We start from the raw sequence: 19,000 nt of genomic DNA on the forward strand, positions 1-19,000 counted from the left end.
CACACGCACATTTCTAGTGTTTCGGGTTTTAGACTTGTTCTTCTATCGTCTAAAACCCTTCCGGATGTGCTGAAAGCTCGTTCGGAGGCGACGGAGGAAACTTGGATAGCAAGAATGTCTCGTGCCATTGCCGCCAAAGTTGGATGCTTCCCGGTTTGTTGTTTCCACCATGCAAGGAGGTCGAGGCTGTTTATCTCATTGTCGTCTATTCCTTTGGTGAAGTCGTAACTCAAGTACATCTGCAACTCCGAGACGTCGCTTTGCGTTCTCCTGATTGATGAATCACTTGAAAACCTTGAAATCAAGTTAGTAGCTTGTGAAAATAAATGTTTGGCCTTCTTACTTACGTTTTTGGATGGCCGGGAAGGGCCTGAGCGAGGAACGGTGCCATATTTGCTTTCATAGACTCCATATAAAGCAAAAAACTGATCCTTCACAATACTCTTATACGTTTCTACATCATCGTCAAGATTCATGCATTGAAAATAAATGTCAACTAACATAAATGTGTTTTCATACTTTTGCCTAAGATCTAATATGGATGCAAAAATATAAATCAAAGGAATTTCACTATAATATTTACGCCACTTTGTTTCCATTGCTGGAAGATACTGATCATAATCACTTTGATTGCGATGATCAGTGAAAAGTTGGGCGAGTAAGCATGCATTAGAAAGAAAGTTTTGAGCACAAGGATTGTAAACAGTAGAAAAACAAAACGTCATGTTATATAATAACCGTAAAAATTGCATATATCTTTCATAGTTATACCAATCATCATCATACAAAGCATTTTGTGGAAATTTTTGGTTGTAAAATAATGTTAAGGGATTCTTGTACTCAATTGCCTTTGTTAACATGTCATAGGTGGAATTCCACCTAGTTGGGCAATCGGTTTTAATTTTTATTACCCTTATCTTTTGTTGTTTTAGAAAACTCTTCCATTCTTGGTATCTCATGTTAGAGCTATTAATAGACATAATAGCATCTCTGATTTTGCTGTAGTATGGGCCAATTGCCCGAACTCCATCCTGTACACATAAGTTAAGTACATGGCAAACACATCTAGTATGAAGAGCTTCATCGTCTAATAGTACATCGGTTAAGTTTTGTTTGAAAAGATTAGCTGTATATGTCATAGAGGTTGCATTGTCAAAAGTCATTGACATCATTTTATCTCGAAGGTTATATTCGTGCATTGCTTCCATTAAATGGTGAGCAATGTTAATGCCGGTGTGTGGGTATTCGAGCATTTTGAAATGTATTATTCTTTTTTGTAACATCCATTGATCATCTATCCAATGGTAAGTGACACATAAATAGTGATATTTATAACCACTATCCCAAGAATCGGCTGTTAAAGATACTCTACAGTTAAGGTTACTCAATTCGGCTTTTAACCGGACTTTGTACTCTGGGAAGTTTTTCATTGCGGCGGAACGAACGGTTTTCCTAGAGATTCTTTTATGTTGGGGTTGTAGTGCTTTGTTAATGTAGGTGTTGAATGGGTCACTTTCCGAGAAAATAAAAGGTTGTTCGGCGTGTACTATCATTTTTCCTAGTTCATTCCTATCCCTCTCATAGTTGTAGGTAAAGCCGTATGGATGGTATTGGGAAATTTTTGGCTGGGTTGGATCACTAGCTGGTTTTGCACAAGCTTTCATGTGTCTACTTAAGTGTCCCGTCCCGGATTTGGATACTACCGAGAATACACCATTACATGTTTTACATTTTGCATATGTTTGGCCGTGTTTATTTAGGACGAAATGACGCCATGCCTCACTCCTTCGGTTTTTCAAAAGTACCATCTCACTTTCGGTTAACCATTCATAATGTGTGTTTGGGTTAGTAGTAGTAGTAGAAGGGGTAGAACCGGAGGGAATTTGGGTACTTTCTTGGCAACTTTGGCTAGAATAATAGTTTTGTTGATCACCAAAATAATTAGGTGGGAATTGACCGAATTGTGGGAATTGTTGTGGATTTTGAAATTGGTTTGATGGTGAAAATTGGTTTGGTGGTGGTGATGGAAATTGGTTTGGTGGTGGTGGTGGAAATCCCGACATATTATAGGGTTGAAAATCGGAACTACCATCGTGCCTATATGGCTCATAGCCCGGGGGGGAGTAAGTGGGGTCATTGGTTGGACTCGGAATTTGGGGGCTCGTTGTATTAGGTGGTTCCCTAGGACTACTACTACGGGCAAGTCGGCCTTTCCCCCTAGACCTAGATGATGGGTTGTTCGATGCCATAATTAACAATTAATTTTTTAATAAAAAGTGGTTAACTATAATAATAATAATTAATAACAACAATTTTAACAATAAAAATAACAATAATAATAATTAATAACAACAACTATAACAATAACAATAACAACAAAAATAAATAATAACAATAATTGTAACAATAATAATAATTAATAACAACAATTATAACAACAACAATAACAATTAACAACAATAATAATTAAACAAGACTATTCTAATAATAACAATAAAACGATAATAAATTAAAGATTAATTTAGATCTTACAACCGTGCTTCAACGCTCCACTAATTACGATTACGAACTTTTTAATTTTTTCCAATATTAGGAAAATAATTAGAGAATTTAAGAGAATAAGGATTTATTAAGATAATTTAAGAGATTTAGAGAATATAAGAGATTAAGAGATAAGAAGAAGAGATTGTGATTTTGTGATTTGGGAATGAAATGAAGGTGGGTATTTATAGAATTTTTGGGGAGGTAATTGCCCAAAAACTAGCCGTTAACTAGCCGTTAATGGCAGTTTTAAAACGGTAATATTACCGTTTTTTGGTTTGGGCACGCGAGCCGTGCCGGGCCGGCACGAACGTCGTGCCTGCGTGCCTGGTCGCGTGCCGGGCTAGGTGTTCGTACCACGTGCCGGGCCGACATGCCTGCGTGCCTGGCCGTGCTCGTGTCGGGCCATGCTTGGAATCGCTGAACCTTGTCCATGGCACGGCCCGTGGCACGAATCTTGACTTGCGTGCCGTGTCGGGCTGGGGAACGGGCCGTGCCGTGCTCCGTCAAAGGGCGGGCCGTGTCGGGCGGCACGCGGGCCACCCCAGCCCGTGCCCAGGTTTAGTTGCGCGCTCGCGCCCATGAAGAGCGCCTGCGCAAGGTAGGCGCGGCCGCGCAGAGTGCGCGCCTAAACCGCGCACCTCTCTGGAAATCGGCAAATTGGAAGGGTGTGGTTGGCGCGCCCGCGCTGCTGGTCGCGCTTAAACCGCGCCCCTCACTGCCTTCTTCTGGAATCTCGCAGATTTTGGGAGGCGCGCCCGCGCCTCTTATGTCACGCCCGCGCCTCCTTGTTTTGCGGTTTTTCCTGACGGTTGAGTCTTTTATTAAAAGACAAGTTTTGTGAAAGAAATATACAGAAGTTGATTCTTCATCTTTCTAAAAAAGAATTCTCCACATTTTCTCTCAAATTTTTTGCAAAATTTTGTGAGAAAAACTCTTTCAATTAATCCAATTTTGGTGAATTTGTCATCTTTATTTCGATTCTTAGTGCAAAGAACAAAATTGCTGTCAATTGTATCTTAAAGAGGATTTCCAGTTTAACCCAAGCACCGTGTGGGGGAAATAAACCTCTTTAGGAAAGTGTTTACACGCCTTTGACAGTGTATCAAGGTACTAGTCTTACGGGACATCGGTTGTTCTCATGTTCATGCTTGGAATTAACGGCTTAGAGGAAAGGCAAGTTTTGATCATCTTCACAGTAGTGTAATCTTTGTAATTTTTCAGTAATTTCTTAGATATATTTAATACTTGATTGTGATACATTGAATTGTATTTGATATTTACAATTATATTGTAATCATATTTTAGGATTTGTTCCACACATTGTTTTAAGTGTAATCCTAACAATTCTTCCTCTCCCATTGCCACTTGTAGCTTGTTGATTGATTTAACATTTTATTTTGTTTTTTATTAAAATAAAATAGGGTAAATGCAAATCTCCCACATTGATTGAGAATGGAAAATTAAGGTTCATTTCCCTATATATACCCAAGTTTTGGGGATTTGGGAGAACACTTGAGTGGAACTAAAAAGGCATCTTCTTAAAAATTAAAAGTGAGAAAATCTTAAGTTCGTAATACTCTAATTTTTATTGGTCAAGTCCCGACTAACCTTCCGGACTAAGACCTTTCGGGTCGGGTCGAGGGTGCGAGCCGTAGGAGGCTGTCGCACTTGCGAGGCTCGGGCTTTGAAGTAAGAGCTCGTGAATCGAGCGAAGCACTCGTCAAGGGTTAGAATATCTTTTCTCTTTCTCTCTTTTATGTTGTTAATTATGTGATTAAATATTTAGTTGCTTTAATTAGTGAGCGGGTCTTGGGCGGGTTTCTCTTCTGCGTAGCGTTAGACGCTACGAAACCCAACATTAAAAGTCCATCGCTCATATCAGCAACAGGAAAAAAAAATTTCGTCTCTAAATTTAGCAACGGAAAAAAATCCGTTTCTAATTTAGCAACGGTAAAAAAATCCGATTCTAATTTAGAGACGAATTTTCAATTCAGCTTCTAATTTAAAGACAGATTTTTTAATTCCGTCTCTAATTTAGATACGGATTTTTTTAATTCCGTTTCTTAATTAATTTAGAGACGGATTTTTTAACTCCGTCTCTAATTTAGAAACGGATTGAATTCTGTCGCTAGAATTCCGTTTCTATATGGACATTTTTTTTTGTAGTGCTTTAATCCCTCTAACACCACATAAGAGAAAAATTTTATTCAAATGCTTACTTCATTAGTTCGTTACTTGTATCATATATAAACAACAATACAAGAATTACAACCCCAGCTTTTCACTCTCTTCCTATCTTTCTTCTTGTGCAAATAGTGTTTGCCAACAATATTAAACACTAGGGCTACCAATGTACTCAACACTAGGGCTACCAATGTACTCATTTACTAGCATGATGCGATTGAATTTAAAAGCTTGATAATTTGATATCTATAATCTATACCTTGTGACCTAATCCATATGCTAGCATGTTGTTAATTAATTTCCAAAAGCCATGTCAATGTCATATATCTTTTCTTGCATCAATCACTATTCACTCACATAAACAATGCATTCATTGTGCAACATAAGAACAGCGCAAATAAGGGCTCCAAATTATTCCTTTGCTTTTTGATGTCGAATTTCATTAAAAAAAAATTAAATCTATTATTTTGCCTGGTAGATCGGAAAACCCGACTCTACGAAGATAAGAAAGCAGGAAAAAAAAAATTGATTCGAACCTTATTAAAATTATTAGGGAATGTCTTATTGACCTATAACCAATATAGAGTACTAGTATTTGAAAAAGCAATCTTATTATACGAAAATCAAAAAATTGTATAATTAATAGAACCATTGTCTGACTCTCATAAGGTTGGCTCAATTACAAATTATATTTAGCATAGATCAAATTGGCTCATCTCGATATTTTTCAACAATGAAAACTTTGACATTTTTAGGGTTTACCACCAAGTGTTCAATGAGTTGCATCAAAAAAGTCTCATAGTTACCTTTTCCCCAATGAGATCTCTCATTTCAAGATCTATCCCATGACCTTTCGCCTTATATTCATTCCACATTATACATCCTTACATATTGGAAGACATGACTCCACATACTCAACAACGCCAAGAGTGATCATCAGGGTCATTTGCAGAACCCTCATTAAGCTAAGGCATGCACGTTCAACCTCAAGAACACCAACTAGCACTTTAACGAGCTATTCAAAATATTCAGATTGCGGCAAGTGATAATCTACCACCATTAATCCAATCAAAGGAATTTGGATAGTCCTCACGCTATCGAAGACACACACTATCTCCTTACTTACATTTGGAGATTGGAAGTATTTATCATATCTATTGGGAAGCAAATCGCACATTTGATTGGATCATTAACATAGTTCATTTATTAAATGAGTATGAATATTGTTTGTAATAACCCTTTGCAAAAAAAAAAAAAAAAAAAAAAAAAAAAAAAAATTATGAGTTGGATACTTGAACAATTTCTCCAAAACCCGACCCAACCCATAATTAGCTCTAAAATTGTCAATTTATCCAACCTCCAAAAGGCCCAAATCAAATCATCAAGATCCAAAATTACGTAGTACAAAATCATGCTTCATCCAATTATTGAAGGGCAAATTTGCCATTTCATATTACCAAAAATGGCTTCCTCTCTTTCAGTTCAGTGTTCATGGACCTTGCGCTGAAACCTGTGTGATTCTCTCTCCTCCACTCTCTCTCTCTCTAACTTTCTCTCTCTGAACCTGAAATTCGATCTTCATCAATTTCACAGCAAAAAAACCCTAATTTTTCTGGGTTGAATAACGAATAGAGAGAAAAATGCAAAGAAAAGGATCAAATCAAAGGTTATCATCTTCAAGTAGCAGTAATAATACGCTGCTTCGATCTCGAATTTCATTTCTTATGCTCACCATGTTAGCCACCATTGCTTCGTTCTATGTCGCCGGAAGGTTCGTCATTTCATTGCTTTTTGTTGTAATTTTTTTCGATTCTATTGTTTTGATTTTTTTTTTTTGGTGATGACTGTTGTATTAATTTTTGGGATGATCGATTGTTAATGTGATTGGAAATTGAATTAGATCTTATACTCGAGAGCATGATGCGCATTGTACTGTCGAAAGCTAAAAATCAAAGAACATATCTGATCTTTGTTTTGCATAATTTGCAGTAGAGTAGTTGGGAAATGTTGAGTTTAGGTTATTACTAGAAAAATTGCTGAAATTAGAGATTTTTCTTGAAATGGAGTGTGATCGTCTATTTGATTTTAAGTTGAACATTTGTATGTTTCAGAAAATCAATTTGAAGTTTTGAACATTTGTTAAATGAACTTGCATATAACGATATTGTATAATTAAAAAATAAAAATAAAAATGAATCTGAATGTTGTACATAATGAATACGAATGTTGTACACAGTGAATCACTGGTACATGGGTGCATAATACTCCCTCGGATTTTAGCTAATAGGCCACATTTCTAACCGTGTTTTGGTTTTTCCGAAATACTATTCAGTCTCTGAATTGAGTTTAGAAAACTTAAAGCTTGTCCGTATTACATTAATGATAATCTTAAGAAAAGAATACCTTGTGATATGGTAAAGATGATGGAGTGTGGTCTATTATATAGGGGCAAAGGGAGCATAATATGGTTCAGGGGTGAAGAAGGAACTCTCTTCAAGTTCCACAGTTTGTACAGGAGTGTATATGGAGTGTAATGCCATCTTCGTGTAATCTGCTTAACTAATTAATATGGTTTATAAATTAAACACTTTTGCTAAGTGGTCACCTTCCTTGAAAGGTATTTTATCAAAAAAATTCTTTCAACAAATATAGGCTTAAAGTTTTGGTTTGAAAAAGAAAACTCTTTTTGATTGGAGAGAAGTTGAATTCTTCTGAAGGTTGGAAAAAAAGTTTTTATGTCCATAATCCTTCTTCAATGCTGAATGAATGCGTCCATACTCCATAGTCCCCAAACAAATTGTAGAATGAAGGCTATGTTCAAGTTAGCTCATCTAAGCAAATACAGTATCTGCTTATTTAAGGAATTATGAGATTATATCACGCTCAATCTTTTATTGTGTTTACTTATCGGCTTATCGCTACATATATTTAATTTAAATTTTTTTTATGAAAATGTCATGTTTGGAAAGTACACATCAATACAGATCCAATGACACCTTAGTTGGCAATATTGGATCTTAAGGATTAGTGTACAGTATCTGCTTATTTAAGGAATTATCAGATTATATCACGCTCAATCTTTTATGGTGTTTACTTATCGGCTTATCGCTACATATATTTAATTTTAAAATTTTTATGAAAATGTCATGTTTGGAAAGTACTCATTAATACAGATCCAATGACACCTCAGTGGGCAATATCCTATCTTAAGGATTAGTGTACAAATAAAGTCAAAGTTTAGTGAAATTTGGAAATTAGATCAGATAAGACTGATTCTATTTAGATCAAGTGAACTGAACATGGCCGTAGTCATAATGCTTGACCAAAGTAAGATTCTAGTAATAAAGTTGATGTATCTATAAGGTAAAGGCTAAGAGAAGATGTCTATGATAGAAATTAGCTGAGAGTATGTCCCTCTTCCAATCGGATGAGACATTAGCTGTTAACTCTTTGATTTTGTGGTTTTAGTTATTGATATTGACTTCTTATGGTTTGATCCACGTTGATTAACTGTTTCTGTGACAGGTTGTGGCAGGATGCACAGAATAGGGTTTATATCATTAATGAGCTTGACAAAATAACAGGTCAAGTAAGTTTAATACTCTGTACGATTCATTTACTTTATGTTGAACAATTTATATACTTCATATTTATGTGCTTATGTTATATATCATGCAGTAGAGTGATTATTGGTCCAAATTTGTGCACAAATGAACTTTCCTAGCCAATAAAAGGATCCATATGTGCTGGTGGTTAATAGTAATAGTAAATGTAGTCTTATTGCCAATTAACTACTTGTAGTTTAATTAAATTCCACAATACTTTCTTCTGCATCATCTCTCTATCTGATATTAAGGTATTGCAGTACCTGATGGTTCTTCCTGCTCTGATCTCCCGTGTAAATGGAATTATCGTCTGTCTCTCATTTGTGCAAGATATATAATCGGATGAATGTGCTTCTTTTGACAGGGGCGAAGTGCCATTTCAGTTGATGATTCACTGAAAGTCATAGCCTGCAGGTGATTTATATTCATCTTGGCCTTATAACATTTAACTTTATCTTATTGTGATTAAGGTTTCCTTTTCAAGTTTCAACATTAAAAATTCTGGTTGTTAGGGAACAACAGAAGAAACTCTCAGCTCTTCAGATGGAATTGGCTGCTGCTAAAGAAGAAGGTTTTGTTCCAAAACGTTATGGGATTGACAAGGATAAACCTAAAAAAAGGCCGCTGGTTATAATAGGGATATTGACAAGTTTTGGCCGCAAAAATAAGAGAGATGCGGTTCGCAAAGCATGGATGGGAACAGGTAAAAGTTGTTAACATAATAGGAATATTTCAAGTGGAATGTTGTAGTAAGGTACTAAGGTCTTGAGATTGGGGTTATGATTTTAACTATTAGAATGATTTGTATTGGAATTAAAGCCAATGGTGGGTGCATAATTAAATGGTATATGAATTAATCTCCTGAGGCTTAGTGCTTGACATTATAGAACATTCACCACAAAATGCTTGCCTGTTAACTTGCTATCTTCTGTCGAAATCATGGTCCTTGTGTATCTTTAATCTTATAACTTATGTTTGAATAGTTGATATATTGGCCTTTATCTTTTTTCAGTATGTTATTAGCTTCACTACTTTGATTATATGAATATCTCTTCCTTTGGGATGTGGTGATTTCTTTCTTGGCCTTTTTCTTGGCTGATTAATGCGATGTTGTATAGGTGCTGCTTTGAAGATGATGGAGAATGAGAAGGGAATTGTTGCTCGGTTTGTTGTTGGAAGAAGGTGTTCACTTGTTCATTTTTACCTTATTTGATTTGTCAATGATTGATAAAGAACTGATTTTATTTTATTTTATTTTTGATTTGCAGCGAAAATCGTGGAGATAGTCTAGACTTGGAGATTGACATTGAGAACAGACAGAACAATGATTTCATTATCCTTGTATGTATCCGACATTTAGAAACTTAATCAAACTCCATTCTCATTCCCTTATGTTTGATTAAAATTCTGATGTTTGGCTTCTGGAGTTGCTCTCTTCTTTTTTTTTTTTTTTTCTTTTTTTTTTTTTTTACCACATTATTAAATTATCACAGAATATTGAGTGGATTTTCAGTGAGGGGGTTGGAATTAAATGATAAAATTCATAATGGCAGCAAACATACCTAGAAGAATAACATCGAACCACTTATAAGGTGTATGTTATATGTTAATTGATTCAGATGTTCTGGAAAAAATTATGTCCTGTAGGTAACATTATGTCCTCTGTCTTATTAGTGCCATGCTTGGTATAAGATAATTGAAATAGGGGGAAACAGAATCGATTAGGGACTATATTAAGGGGTAGTAAATGCGTGGAGGTGGTGGTGTTAAAAGTTAGCACAGGGTGAGTGGGTGGAGGAACCTATTACCCCTATCTTGTAGTAAATTAATATTCTAAGATGAGGCAGGGGAACCTATTATCCCTGTTTGGGGTGATCTATCATCCTCAACCATTTTACATAACAGTTAGCCTCCTGTATTAGTTTCCGTGACAGATATTACCCCCTAATTGATTTGTTGTTCCACCTAAGTAGTACATAACTTGTATATATGTGAACAACCTTATTAACTTTCTTGGATACTATTTATTGATTTGGAGTTTACACTTCATGTTTACAGAATGACCATGTGGAGACTTCCAAACAGCTACCAAAAAAGACAATGTATTTTTTCGCTTATGCTTCCAATTGGGAAGCAGAATTTTACGCAAAGGTCAATGATGACGTGTATGTTAATGTTGGTAAGTACAAATGACCCCACCACCCCCACCCCATCTCCCTCCCAAAATGTGTGAAAATGTGCCTGTTGAAGCTCAGTGCCAATTTCTTATTTACTGAATTGCACATTAATAGCCATGGTTCTGTTTATAACTTGGACCTTAGCTTTGTTCTTTATTGATCAAGCATTCCCCAATCCCAAATTTCAGTTTTGAAAGGTCAAGGAGACTGGTTAAACTCGTGATCAAAGATGCCTTGAAGGTTATAACTTTGACTTGATTTTCTCAAGACAAATGTAAAGGGAGCCCCTCGAGATCATTTTGTTTTTTCTATAGAGTTTTAGAGCCCAAATTTATACTTATAGTAGTTTAGTTTTACTCTGTTATCTTGGTGAAATTTAAAATACACATTCTGGTTTATTTCTTCGTTTTTGCCCTTTTTGGTCATTTAGTCAGTAAGTTATAAATAACTTTTCGCATAATGAGTTTTCCTTCTTAGTAGTTTTATTGACCTTGTTGAATGACTTGCATGTTAAATCATTTATATTCTGAAGGCATGATAATTTATTTATTTTAATAAATAATTAAATAAAAAAACCACCATCCTATATTGTATAGGTCCTTAGTTCGATTACTCCCATATTTCACCTAATCTTCCCCTGGATCAGATAATTTAATCAGTATTCATAACTTCCTTCTTTACAGATGCTCTGGGAAATACTCTTGCAGCTCATGTGGATAAGCCTCGTGTTTATATGGGATGTATGAAGTCTGGTGAAGTTTTCTCTGAACCGTGAGTAAATTCAAAAGCATAGTATGATGAAAGCTGAACTATTTGAATGTAACTTAATTAATATTAAGATTTCATAAATGCTTGCTCTTCCAGGAACCAAAAATGGTATGAGCCAGAGTGGTGGAAATTTGGTGATGGAAAATCGTAAGTACAGAAAATAACTCAATTTCTTAGCTTGATAAATTGTTTGCATTCTAAGGAGAGAGGGGAACTTTATTACTTCTTATTCTTAATAGTCCAGTTTCGCTGCCATTTCACTTCATATACTGGTGAAGCCTGGCTATATATATTCTCTTGCTTCTTCTTTAACACTATTTTACCATGCAACGTGTGACATTTAGTGTTTTCTACTCTAGTGTAGACCCTGTATCTTCTTGAGCAGAATTTAAACCATTTTTTTTTTTCAAAGTATGGCGATAATATTAGGACATCTTTACCAAATTCCCTCAACACAAATCCAAACAATGGAACTTCTGTTTGATTTCCGTAACTATATGTGAAGCTGTATTTGATCATCATTTTACATGTAGTGGCTACAACACCCCCCCACCCCCCGATCTTGATTCATAGCCTTCACAAGTCACGCTACCTTATAAATTTGCCTCTCCTCATGCTTGTCATCTTATGTCCAAACAGGTACTTTCGTCATGCTTCTGGTGAAATATTTGTCATATCACATGCGCTTGCAAAATTTGTCTCGATAAATAGGTGAGTCTGTTCTATGTTTCTACTTTCGTCATTGATTGACCTCAGGCCAAGAGGCTGAACTTTAGTTCCAGATCAACTAGGAACCCAATCTGAACTTCCTAATTGTCATTCCTTATTACAATTGTAAATATGTTGGTGTAGTACATACCATTTATCAGTCTACTACTTCATTGCCTTGGCAGATCTAAGCTCCGCACTTATGCACATGATGATGTCAGTGTTGGTTCCTGGTTTATTGGGCTCGATATCAAACACATTGACGAAAAAAAGTTTTGCTGTTCGTCGTGGGCTTCAGGTCCCTCTCTCATTTCTCTCACACACAACATGCAGACTACTTATATATACATATTGACATTTATGCTTGCATATTAGTTTGATACCAAAGTCCTGGAATACCATTAATGACCTAGTATCTACATTACCCTCTCAATAAATTTCCAGCAATACCAGCAATTTATACAGTTTCGTGTAATTGTACCCTTGGAAAGCTGTCAACAATATTAGAATCCTCAGATATATTAATGCTATCCTGATTTGATACTAAAGTCTCGGTATACCATTTATAACCTAGCATGTTTATTACCCTCTCAATAAAATTCCTGCAATACCGGCAATGTATACAGTTTCATGTAATTGTACCCTTGGAAAGCTGTCAACAAAATTAGAATCCTCATGTATCTACCAATGTTATCCTGAAAACAATAGGTTTTGCATAAGCAGCCTCTATACTTCATTACTTGTCAGGTAAGGTCATCTGCACTCAAAAGGCTCGAAGCACATCTTGACCTTTGGACCCTCTCAGTTAGTTGTTGAATCCACTGCAGATATTGTCATATATTTTTTCCATCATGAAGCAACCAGAATACTGATACTTACAAATCATATTTCATTGTCATTTTCACTTTTTTACAAGAGCCACTGTTTGGTGCATACTTCCACTTCAAAGTCTCTACAATTTTACTGAACATAGTTTCTCTGTATCAGGAGCTATTTGTGCAGGAGTTCGTTGAAGACTTCTAAGTTCTTTTCCTGATTGCAACCTCATGAGGACAGCTACTGATTTCTTCTACAGAGCAAATTTTTTTCTGTTCAAGAGCCATGCCTGGATCCTGGGCCATATACAATACATCAAATATCTTACTTCGCCTTCTTTATACTGTACTAGATACAGTCCGAGTAGATAGCTACAGTGCCTACAGATGAGTAGGAATAGGGAGTGATAGCTAACCACAGCTCGCCTATACATACATCTTGTTTATACTGCAAAACTGATGTTTTAAGGCATCTGTTCTCCTTCTTTCGTAGGAGTCAGGACTGAGGAGCCACGCTATATGCTTGTATTAGATGCGATGTCCTCTTTAAAAACTGAGTTCTGTGTATAAAGCTCATTGTTCTTGTGATGTTTACTTAATGCAAACTAATTTCTCTAATTGCTGGATAGTTTAATGATAATTTTATACAATCTTCCCTAATTGCCTTGTTTAACATCTCTCCCTTAAATCGCCTCATATGATCATTTCAGTATAAAGGACGGATAGATGATTGAGGTTAAAAAGACAGGAAAGTGCTGACTTTGATACAGAAATATGCAAGATCCATCATGAAATACCAAATGTGTTCTGGGATCATTTCAGTATATAGGACAACTGGCTAGATAGAGAGCTCAGTTCTCAAAAAGAAGACATTAAATGATGATCGTGGCTCTGATCTGATACTGACATCACGTATTAATAAATATGAAGTAATAACTTGTAGATTTTCTGGTACAAAGTTCCTCTACACTCTAGCAACATAATGCATTTATACATACAGTATAATGATACTGATATTAAAATTTCTCTTTGGTATACGAGCTGAGAGCAATATGCCAGAAATTGCATCAAGCGCAAGTTGGCTAATTTGTACATCAGAAAGCAGGTTATAAATGGCTGAACCCACAAGAATGCTTTACTGGCAACATGAAAGGAGAATTTTGCAAGAAGCAATGAGGAGCTCTATGACGAACTATTCAGGAAATAAGCCAGAGCTTTATCTGTATCATTGTCATGCATAAGAAGAGCTTCAGCGACACTGTTGGACGCGAACCCCATTTCTCGAAGGAGGGTGTAACCATTCACAAAATCTCGAACCTGCAAGAGAACAGCAAAGTTAATAATGGACCTTAGCAATTAACAGTAAAATGCAAAGACCCACCAGGCCATATAAACACCCAAGAAAGGCGAAGGATTACTCAAATTGTCCCAGGGAACATGAAACAAATAACATATTCAAGGAAAGAGCAGAAGACTGCATCCTCTTGTAGCCTAATTCTACAGACTTGAGCATCATGATTCACTTGTCAAACTAAGAAAACATATATACAGACAATACAGCGCTCCAATCAATTCTAGTTAACAGCAGGTGCTGAAGCACAAATTTCCAGGAACCTAATCCCAAAAAAGTAAAGAAGCAAGTGGACAAGTGCTAATCAAAAACTACCATAATACAGTACATAGATCAGATCCAGAATAGACAAAGCAAGCAAGTATTAACCAGGCTTGTGAAAAAGACAACCATACCCACTCCTAGCCAACACACTTTGGGAATAATGGGGGACAATGAATGTGGGAAGCAAAGTGGCAAATTGGCAATGGTGCTTTAGCAGCATGAGTGCATGACATAGTGAGTTTCTAAATAAGCTAAAAGTTTACAACAAATTATAAAAAACTGGCAAAATCACACCTTAGTAGGATTGTCCCCGAAAGCTGCAACAGCCAAAGGAACTGCTTCTCGGTTAAGGCCTGATGCAACATATTTGCTCACCACGGGATCCGCTGCAGGGGTCTACAAGAGTTGATTACATCCATTTAGATTCCAAAACAACAGATTAATGGAAGCAGGGAGGATAAACCTGACAATGCAAAATTCAACTTCTAGAGACATTAACAAAAAACAGAAATCTGAATAGATGTTCTTATAGCTTATGCCAGAAGAGGGGGAGGAAGACCACATTTTAAAGCAATCATAGATAATACCTTGAGGTTAGAAGTGCCATTTTATGGACATCTTTCAACATACACTAAGCAAGCATTAATATGAATCTCGATTAGCTATTAACTGCAAAAATCACATAAAAACTTAAAAGGCCTGTACGGATTATTAAAGACTAAAATTAATGTTACACAAAGATGGTATGCATGAAATGTTATAAAGAAGCTCAAATCAAAGCACCTAACTGAACACCAAGCAAGGTGCATCAACAAATGTTGCACACACACAGTCCAGACTGGACACAATTTGCACACGCTTCACATATACACTTTTGCTTCTGCCACCTATTTATCCCCAACAATATCAACCTTTTCTTATCCCAGAATGCAGACGATAACATCCAATGTTTCGTCCAGCTCAAATTTTCACTTTTCTGCATCAGCAGTATTGTTGTTGCCTCACTCAGCCACTCATACAGACATACTCCACTTTCAGCCTCCAGTAGCAAAAACATGTCTATCTCCTCCTTCCCCTCGGAGAAAAGATATTTTTTTAACTATCACCAAGTAGCACAATTCCAAAACATAAGTATAAAAAGCAATCCCCCGTAGTGCCAAAGTATCATCATCCAGTTCCCACCAGGGCGTTAAAACACAATATTCTTAAGGTTACCTTATATAAATAATTTTGCAATACTTGATTGTATGCGCACACACACACACACACAAAAAAAAAAAAAATCCAAAAAATTGGAGCCAACAAGTATGATCTAAACTAAGATTGATTTTAAAGCAATAAACATAAAGATCATGAAGTACATAAAAGTATCTATTCTTCTCTGATTCAATATAGGTTGTTTCAGATTATGGCAACAAACTAAAGAGTCCTTAGATGCAGGGAAACTTTGAGACTAAACACAAACAGTGTGAAGGGAGAGATAGTATGATTGATAAAACAGCATTACACATTTCATTAGACAATCTAAACTACAAACAGCAAGAGTACATAAAATTACCGTTGATGGCATGGATTGTGGTGTTCTTGATGGGAAATTTTCAGATGCAAGACGACTCCAATTCTGGTTTTCCTTCTCTGCTTCAGCAAGTATCTTCTTCTCTAAATCAAAATCAAAATGAAATGCACTTCGTGGAATATCTCCCATTTGTGGTAATAATTGAGGCTGTTGGACAGAAAAGCATAAATGGAAAAGGTCAATTCCCAAATATAAGAAAGATAAATACAACAAAATTAGTGACTTCTCCACATGAATAGATCTTATGCTTATTCACTTGCGACCCTTACCATCATCGATAGTTACTATTTAAGTAAGTCTAGATGTCACAGAAATTACAGGCTTGCATGTGAGTTTCATGAAGAGGTACACATCCAAGTGTTTCATACACATACTCTAATAATTTAGAGCTCTAAAAATGTAAGATAATTTTAGACACAAGTATATGGACATGTCACTCTTGAAATTTCATACATTAATAATTATTTTATCATAATTCATAACATAATGAACGTAGAAGAAGAAAGCATACAGCCAATGGGCAAGAAGTAAGATTAAGGGGAGAGGGGTAAAGAAGAAATCTACTAATAAATAGTAATCTGAAACCCTGCCTACTTAAAGACAAAGCCGGTTCTAATACTATAAAAACACAAATACTATATATTCTCCTTTTTTACTTATACATAGCCAAACTTAAACATTCTGTTAAAAAAAAAAAAAAAAAAAAGGGACTTTTCTGGCTCAACATGAAGTGTTAACATTATACACTCGAGTGAGTCAAGTATATAACACGGGAATTTGATGTAACATAAACCACCCCAGTCCATATCTCTCCTCTATCTACGGTTATGTAATCCATAAAATTAGCCTCACACTATCCACCACAACCTCTGATGGCCACTTCTATACACTAGTTGACAACAACTGGCAAGAGTCTCAATCTCCCCTAGCTTAGATGAAACCTGACAAAGTGACGAGCAATATTATTCTAGGCAATGGTCTAAGGAATTACCGAGTTAGAACCATTTATGCCAAAATTGAGCCATTAGAGAAGATAAGTTTAATAAGCTTTCAATCTATACTCTGAACCTAAAAATTAGCTTAGGTTAGTTTCTCCCCTCTCTACCTTCTTCTATAATAACCATATCCATATGCAAGATGGCAGGTCTTGTTAGTAAATGTTAGTAACATGACCATGTCTTGTTAAGGCTTATGCAAGTATAATTTGAAATACTTTTCAGTGCAGCTAATTCTAAGGAGCATGTTAAATTGTTAACAACATGACAATTCCGTAAGCAATCAAGAAATGCATTGTTTCATGTCTGAAACAGCTCTAATTTCATAAATCCAGCTTCACCGCCATCCCTTTGCAGGGAACTATGTTATAGACACCACAGTTAAACATGATACATTATGTTTCACCATCACACCCTATTAATCAGAAATCTCGTATGTCATTTTCTTAACTACGGAGTATATTTCTAGGGTTTCATGTACAGTAAATTTGTCAACCACTATACACCTATCTAATGACATTCAATGGAACTTTGCAAAATATGACAACACGATTAGTAATATATGGAGGAAGAGAAAACACGATGCTTAAAACACACACACACACCCAAGACCCCCAACAGATTGTAATGTCATTAATAATACTTTTTGGAATGACTATGCAAGTGGTGAGACATATGAAAACCTAATCAATTATGATGTAAAATAGAAGTTGAAATCTGGAACTTACAGGAGGAGTTATCCGATATTCTGGCTTAATTTGAACCCTGATACCAGTTCCTGCTGCAAAATTTAACACTCCCATGATGTAAGAACAAAGGTGCATCAAACATCAACATAACTAAGATAGCGGGAATAAATTGGACAAACAAAACTATACAAAATGAACAACCACCCAAAAAGCCAATAACATCAATTGTACATGCTAGTCTACACCTACCTAAACAACTGCTCATTAAATATCACTTTTCATACCCCCAATTGGCACAAGCAATCAACTCAATAACCTTATGTTACTCATATAGTCGCGCGTCTCAAGTACCCGTGTCAAATCTTCAACGCTCATACAAGGCTATGGATACTCTACTTGAACCAAAACAATGTAAAATATTCATAATAACAGCCGAGTCAGACACTTGAACACATACCCGTGTAACATAGCAATAATCCATACCCAGTCACAAAATTCCATTTATCATCACCAAGTTTAAAAATTAATAACCTCAATTCCCACTTCAACAATGCCCAACAAATCAATAACCAGACAACAAAAGGAAAGAAACCCAGAAAACCCCTAATTCACGAATTTTCAAACACCCCACATAAAAACCCAAAATCAAACACAAAACCAGAAGAGGAGAGAGAAAGACTTACAAGAAGAGGGAGGAGGGGCAGAAGATTGGTGATAAGGAGGAGCACGGGCAGGAGGAGGGATGACCGGCTGACCGGGTTGACCGATCTTAGGGTAAAGAGAAGATACATGAGGCGATTGAGAAGAAGAAGAAGAAGGCATCTTTTGGTACATGGGGATGTGGGGATCGTAGGGTGAAACGCCTGCTCTTTGCCTGCTTGAATTGTAATCATACTCCATTGTTGTTCTTCCTCAAGAAATCAAAACCCCAATTTCAAACCCTAATTTCTAAAATTTTGAACAGAAAAGGAGGTGAAGATTGAGAATTAGGGATGAATCATAAGCTGATCTATTTCTACATAAAGTATTATTATTTCATTGGACTTATTTTATTTTTTATTTTTTTTAAGAATTATTTCATTGGACTTGAAACAAATAAGAGTGGAGGAAGTTTCTTACTCCATATTTGTTTTGATTTTGACGGCTGTTCACATAAGAGTGTAATTCTTGTAAAAAAAATTAAAATAAATAAATAAAACATAACAGTATAATTAACTATCTCTCAATTTTGCTTTAAAAAAAAAAAAAACCTATATCTCAATTTCAATCTCATGTTGAGAATTGAACCCTACTAATAACTTCATAAGGGCGGAAGTGAGACCTT

General features: G+C 35.9%; 2 protein-coding genes across 3 annotated transcripts; one reads left to right on the plus strand and one right to left on the minus strand.

Annotated features, from left to right (window-relative positions):
* The first annotated feature begins 5,723 nt into the window (after nt 1–5,723).
* On the plus strand, nt 5,724–13,461 carry LOC110693927 (hydroxyproline O-galactosyltransferase HPGT1-like). Of its 2 annotated transcripts, XM_021871099.1 has the most exons (12): nt 5,733–6,499; nt 8,254–8,317; nt 8,698–8,747; nt 8,846–9,036; nt 9,452–9,515; nt 9,602–9,674; nt 10,392–10,512; nt 11,194–11,281; nt 11,375–11,425; nt 11,918–11,989; nt 12,172–12,284; nt 12,974–13,461. In XM_021871099.1, the coding sequence occupies exons 1-12, from the start codon at nt 6,369–6,371 to the stop codon at nt 12,997–12,999; spliced, it is 1,044 nt and encodes a 347-aa protein (XP_021726791.1). In that variant the 5' UTR covers nt 5,733–6,368; the 3' UTR covers nt 13,000–13,461. The 2 variants fall into 2 exon arrangements, with proteins under 2 accessions (XP_021726792.1, XP_021726791.1); XM_021871100.1 differs by lacking the exon at nt 12,974–13,461 and having other exon boundaries at nt 5,724–6,499; nt 11,194–11,262.
* A 195-nt stretch (nt 13,462–13,656) lies between these two features.
* Nucleotides 13,657–18,986, minus strand: LOC110693930. The gene is made up of 5 exons (XM_021871108.1): nt 18,360–18,986; nt 17,716–17,768; nt 15,975–16,139; nt 14,711–14,812; nt 13,657–14,118 (listed from the first exon to the last, which is right to left on the minus strand). Exons 1-5 carry the CDS (start codon nt 18,574–18,576, stop codon nt 13,984–13,986), a joined length of 672 nt encoding a protein of 223 aa, XP_021726800.1. The 5' UTR covers nt 18,577–18,986; the 3' UTR covers nt 13,657–13,983.
* Between the last annotated feature and the right edge of the window lie 14 nt (nt 18,987–19,000).

This window comes from Chenopodium quinoa, unplaced genomic scaffold (genome assembly GCF_001683475.1).
Source record: "Chenopodium quinoa cultivar QQ74 unplaced genomic scaffold, ASM168347v1, whole genome shotgun sequence".
NCBI classification, from domain to species: domain Eukaryota; kingdom Viridiplantae; phylum Streptophyta; class Magnoliopsida; order Caryophyllales; family Amaranthaceae; genus Chenopodium; species Chenopodium quinoa.

What these genes read in the sequence shown, in the direction of transcription:
- LOC110693927 (XM_021871099.1), top strand. Translation starts at nt 6,369, where the DNA reads ATGCAAAGAAAAGGATCAAATCAAAGGTTATCATCTTCAAGTAGCAGT. An exon ending in CAAAGCATGGATGGGAACAG is followed by an intron (nt 9,037 to 9,451) that starts GTAAAAGTTGTT and finishes GATGTTGTATAG; the next exon opens with GTGCTGCTTTGAAGATGATG. An exon ending in GGTGAAGTTTTCTCTGAACC is followed by an intron (nt 11,282 to 11,374) that starts GTGAGTAAATTC and finishes TTGCTCTTCCAG; the next exon opens with GAACCAAAAATGGTATGAGC.
- LOC110693930 (XM_021871108.1), bottom strand. Translation starts at nt 18,576, where the DNA reads ATGGAGTATGATTACAATTCAAGCAGGCAAAGAGCAGGCGTTTCACCC. An exon ending in TGCCCCTCCTCCCTCTTCTT is followed by an intron (nt 17,769 to 18,359) that starts GTAAGTCTTTCT and finishes TAAATTTTGCAG; the next exon opens with CAGGAACTGGTATCAGGGTT. An exon ending in CACAATCCATGCCATCAACG is followed by an intron (nt 14,813 to 15,974) that starts GTAATTTTATGT and finishes CAACTCTTGTAG; the next exon opens with ACCCCTGCAGCGGATCCCGT.